The 5,531-nt window shown below is 40.9% G+C and overlaps 1 protein-coding gene across 1 annotated transcript in view; it reads left to right on the top strand.

The window, feature by feature from the left end:
* Positions 1–71: 71 nt before the first annotated feature.
* The window catches only part of ARHGEF26 (Rho guanine nucleotide exchange factor (GEF) 26), a 39,730-nt gene continuing 34,270 nt past the window's right edge, over positions 72–5,531 (top strand). Inside the window, exons 1-3 of the mRNA XM_010004736.1 lie at positions 72–527; positions 1,688–1,727; positions 3,480–3,625. Of these exons, the coding sequence (XP_010003038.1) occupies positions 72–527; positions 1,688–1,727; positions 3,480–3,625 (642 nt within the window). The remainder of the gene's footprint in view (positions 528–1,687; positions 1,728–3,479; positions 3,626–5,531) is intronic.

Raw genomic sequence — 5,531 nt, 5'->3', positions numbered from 1 at the left:
CGCTGCCCTCGCAATGCAGCCGGGGCTCCAAAACACCGGAGAACGCGTCTCTGGGGCCCGCCGCGGTATCCATGTCCTCAGAGCAAGGCCTGACTCCCCCGGGGCCCGCGTCCCCTCAGGACCTGCCCCTGGAGCAGCCCGTGATCCTCAGCACCAACAGCCTGGCCGCGCTCAAGGTGGGCACGCAGCAGATCATTCCCAAGAGCTTGGCTTCGGAAATAAAGGTGACGGGCAAAGGCAGCAGCCAGAATGCGGAGACGAGCAAGAGGGTGCTGAAGGTCCGCAGCATGGTGGAGAGCCTGAGCGTGCCCTTGGTGGCCGATGCTGAGGAGGAGGCCGAGGGCGACCTGGAGAGCCCGGGGACCCTGAGGCGAGGCCTGAGGTCCACGTCCTACCGCAGGGCCGTGGTGAGCGGGGTGGACTTCGACAGCTCTGCTAACTTTAAGAAAAAGAACAGAATGTCCCAGCCCATACTTAAAGCGGTGGTTGAAGATAAAGAGAAATTTTCCAGCCTGGGGAGGATAAAGGTAAGTGGCTGGTCATGCTGGTTTGAACGGCTCAGGCTGCTCAGGAGCGTGGTTCACAGTCTGTTTTACACAAATACTGCATGTTTTGGTTTTTTTTCCGTTTGCTGTTTGCTATTAGAAACTTTTTCGTAGTTATGGAGGAGTCCCACACATCACTAAAAGTGTTTTGAAAGTAAAGTGGAGGCTCCAGGGATGCAATTCTGTTGGAATCTGGGCAGATCAAAAATGTGTTGATGGCAGCAGCCTTGTGCTTGCTTTTCCTGCTGGATTCCCCAGCACGTCGAGGTTTTCTTTCACAATCCAACTGATGTTTTGAAACGTGTTTCCAAGAAAGTGATAAACAAGGAAAAAAAAAAAAGACATGGACTTAATAAAGTTTGCATGCTAGAGTAAACTGACAGAAAAATAAACTTTCCTTCCTCCCTCCCCTGAGACGTGACTTTTGAAGTGTTTTTAAAAGACAGAATGTGATTTTTAAATTGCTAGAGGCCACTAAAGGAATCTTTTTGTAGCTTAATTTTAGTGCCTGCAAGTAAAAAGAGAAAGCTTGATTTGAATTCTTGATTGTAATTAATTAGGAGTAGTAGATTTATACTGAAAGTGATTATATCAAAATTAAATTATAAAGGCTTACTGAAAATACTGGTTTTTGGTAGTAGCATTTTTTAAACAGATTCCTTAGACCATACAACTTGTTGCACTTAAACAGCTGTTTTATTTCAAAGGTTTGTTTTGGTCTTAAAACGTTAGTTCACAAAATACTTAAGGTGGTTGTTCTTTGCAGGGTGTTTGGAAGTAGCCAGCCCCTCAGGCCTGGACCTTATATCCTCACAGAAAAGCCCAGTGACAGTGGAATGAGTTACAAGTTCACTGAACTCTTGTAAAGCTTGTGTCCTGTGCTTTTGAAACACAGGAGAAAGTGAAGCATTTGGGACAAATGCATATAACCGTGCACCTGAGAAGGGAAACCAGAATAGCTTTGCACTTTCTGTGATGAGATAACTGTTTGCATGAATACTTGTCTGACAGCAGAAGTTTATAGATTAGGGCCTATTAATTTGGGGCTGAAGTATCAAATAAAACAAAAGTTCTTATTACTGTTGGTTATTTTGCATTCTTGTTTTAATGTGTGTTTTTCTCTTGCTTGTTAAAATTTTCAGAAGAAAGTGCTGAAAGGACAAGGGACATTTGATGGGGAAGGTAAGCCCTTTTCTTTGCAGAGTGGGTAATATGTTCAATCACAAGAGAAATGAGCTTCAGGATAATTTTGCACACTTCTCTCCTTTGTGTTTAAAGACTGCCTTATTTTTCAGTAAACTGAGTAAAAGATGGAACCGTAATTTTTCACTAGACATACTTCAGGGAATATTTTAATATCTTTTAAATATTTTAAAGACTATAGAATGGCAGGCTAAAAATGGGCTTTTATTTGAAGGGGTTCTTTCAACTTCAGCTCCTGTCCCTCCTGAAAGATGACCAGATTGCTGTGTCTAGCTCAGCCTTACCTGTTCTGTAGAGTTACATAGATAGGGCTTGTTCCTCCAGCTGGTAGAGCCTTCCTGCCTGTTCCCTAGGACTCTTCCCAGGTGCAAGTCTTAGCTTTCATGGATCAGCTCACAGGTGGAGCGTGTGCAGGGGCATGTTCTTAATAGCATCGTTAAAGAAAGTAGAATTCAGGTGTAAAGTTTAAGTGTCAGAACTGCTACTTCTCTGCATAATGCCTCCTTAAGGTTATTTAATTTTCTGTGTTACCTCCCTTTTCTCCTGTTTCTATTTTCAAAACTTTCCTCTTTGTCCTGTTTGCATCACCCCCCACCCTACTCTTTATTTTTATCTCTTCTTACACTAACTCTACTGATGTTTTTCTGGATTCTCCTTCAATGGCTCCTTTCTATCTTGGACTGATCCCAACTAATAACTTTGTCTGCAGTGCCTCTCAGAAGTCAGTTACTATACACAGTGTCCTGTTTTAAAAGTGTTTAAACTGGATGGACACATTCCAAAGCACAAACAGAAAAGGCCAGACCTTGTACAGTCCTGAGCCAGGGCTGTGTGGTTGGAGCAGGTGGAACAGATCCACCCAGCCTGGTGTGAGACCTCAGGAGCTGCAGCTGTGCATGGAGCAGCCAGACCTTGTGCTTCTTTTCCCCCTCTTGTAGGAGAAAATAGCATATTGTCCAAAGCCTGGACCATCTCTAAAGTACCTTTTAGAGCTTGCTTTCTTAACAGCTTAATCTCTCTGTAGGTTATTTTGGTCTTGAATTTCTCTATCCTTTTCTGGCTTCATTTGAGAAGGGTGTGTGGTCAAGGAGTTGGGAAATGGAAAGGCTGTCCTGCACCTGTGTTCCTTTGCATTGATGTTACTACATTAATACTGTCAGCACTGAAATATGTAATAAGTGTATTTTTAAGGTTTGTAGGCCTCATGCTTATTCAAGCAAGCTTTGATTTTAATCTGGAGCAGTTTTGACCTCAAATTTATGAAGTTTTGATAATTTCCTTCTCTTAAAGAAGGGCGAAGACAGAACTTAAACGTGACAAACCTGGCATGGGTAGTGGAGTTCAGTGGGCTTGTAGATTAAAATAGCTAGTCCTCCAGATCTGTGACTGCTCTGCTGGTGTGCTTGTTCCCTTCTGAAATTGCTGGCTAATTACAAAACATTGTACAGCAAACCAATGAAGAAAAAATTGTTTTCTGTTTTTTCTTGACAAAGGACACATCTGTTCTTTAATTCAGTCAGTGTGGATCTTTTTGGTGGTGGTACAGCAATCCATTGTTACTGTACCACACCATTGTCCATCCTCAATAAGATGCTATCTTTGTCTCTTGCAGTTTGAACAGCACATTGACATTTTGGTTTCTTTCTTTGTTTAAAAATTAACTTACAATTTTCATGAAAGCAACTAAACTCACTTTCTAGCAATTAATGACATCCTGTTGGTGTTTTATAGAAAATGCTGTATTATATCAGAACTATAAAGAAAAAGCTCTGGACATAGATTCTGATGAAGAGTCTGAGCCTCGAGACCAGAAACTGGATGAAAAGGTTGTTTTTCACTACAAGCCCCTGAGATCAACATGGAGTCAGCTGTCTGTTGTGAGTATCTGAGCACTGTGCAGCCAGCCAGAGGCAGGGGAGGGATCTGAGAGTGTAGTGAAGCAAATCTTATTTATTGCTTAAGTTTGTAATCTTCTTTTCCTTTTCAAAATATAAGGTGTCTCTGAGTATTTTTTTTTTAATCAACAAGTTTGAAGCTAGCCAGGCATTACCAAGCTGGGTAGAACACTGCTTGTGCAGATCCTCAGCAGAGTTGTGCTTCATGCTAGTCTGGGTTACTGTATCTGCCTGTTCGGAGTGAGGTACTGACAGGATGCCTGGAAAGACAGGTTTAAATCCTAACAGCTCAGAAAACTCAGAGTGAAATACATGCTTTGTAGTTCCTTTCAGTAAATTGGAGTGGTGTGGACCACACCACAAGCAGGATTTAGTTAAGTTGTTTTTTTGCTGGAGTTTGTTTTTCATATCATAAGAGCAACATGGATCAATTACTGGTCTTTGTTTCACATAAAAGGCAGTGTAATTGAGAAAGTTCATTTTAGGATCCTCTGTTTGGCCAACTTTACTGATTCTTATTTAAAAAAAAAAAAAAGTGTAAATTCACTAAAAGGGTGAATTATACCAAAGAAAAGCTTCAGTTAGTTTCAGACAAGTTTCTGCTGAATTGTTCTAAATTACTCTTAAGTTGATCTGACTGCACATACTGAGTGGAAACCATTTTAAAGAAGCCAACTCTGCAGCTGGTGGTGTTCTGCTGTCCTTAGCACAGCCTGTGGAGCATGTGCAGGGGCTTGTTCTTAATAGCATCGTTAAAGTAGAATTCAGATGTTGTAATCTGCCCTGTAATTTGCTAATGTGCCTGCTGGCAATCTGGAAAACTATTGATACTAGTGGATATTGCTTTACTAGTGGGCGTGATGTTGACACAAAAAAAATTGTAAAAATTCTGTGTTTCCATGGGTAATTTTATCCTTTTGATCGTTTCTGTGGCTTCTGGAGGGGTGTCCCTAAAATGAAGAGTTTGTGTTTTTTTTGTTTGTTTCTGTAACTTGTAGAGCGTTGTAGAACCTCATCTCTTTATGTGGCCTGGGGAAGGATTATTATCACAGGACATGATCCCCTGGAATATTTGTCAGCTGGGGCCATTTGTTGGGTACAGCCTTGGTCAGTTCCTTAGTAAGCTCACCAAGATCTTCTAAGGCTATTTAGATTGTCTGTTTATAAGAGCTGTCATGCAGATGTTAATGACCTCTTGCAGTTTAAGGTATTGTAATATGAATCTCTCTGATTCAATATTTACAAAGAAGGCAAGACAATGGTTTTGAGAAGATTTGCTTTCAGTTTTCTTTCAACAAATCAGGTACTTTAAATGTAGTTAATTTACTTAATGTTGCAAAAAAACTTTGTTTATACATGAAGTCAAATTGTTTTGGTTTGGGGTTTTTTTGCCTTCTAGGCAAACTAGCTGTTAAATGTTCAACATCTGAGGTATTTTGGAAGGAATGCTATTCAGTAATAATTTTTTAAAACACTAATTTGTTCTGAGACCAGAATAGTATGAAGATCCATCTCTGTAGGAGAACCACTCCTGAGCTGTGCTTCCAGGTAGAGAAACCAACATGTTCTTTATGATTTCTAGCACAGCAAACTTTTTCAGTGTCTGCATGTGATTTATAAGGATGTAGTGGGGAGCATATGGGAAAAGGTGGTGTGAAAACCAGCTCAGAGAGTCCGAATCTTGGAGTGCCTGTGTTTATAACTCTGGAAAAATTACATGCTGTCAATATGTATTAAAATGTGAGTGTGGAATTATACCAGGAAGTCAGCTGGAAAATGTCAGAGTATTTGGTTTCGACATACGTTAGGAAAGAAGAATAATACATTTATGGTATTTGTTAGTAGTGACTCTGCTGGGAAATGGAGGGGAAAGAGAGCAGACTGAACC

Source organism: Chaetura pelagica, unplaced genomic scaffold (genome assembly GCF_000747805.2).
Source record: "Chaetura pelagica isolate M959 unplaced genomic scaffold, ChaPel_1.0 scaffold829, whole genome shotgun sequence".
Classification (NCBI taxonomy): Eukaryota; Metazoa; Chordata; class Aves; order Apodiformes; family Apodidae; genus Chaetura; species Chaetura pelagica.
Note: the sequence above shows the minus strand (reverse complement) of the source record. Positions and strands in the feature narration are given on the sequence as shown.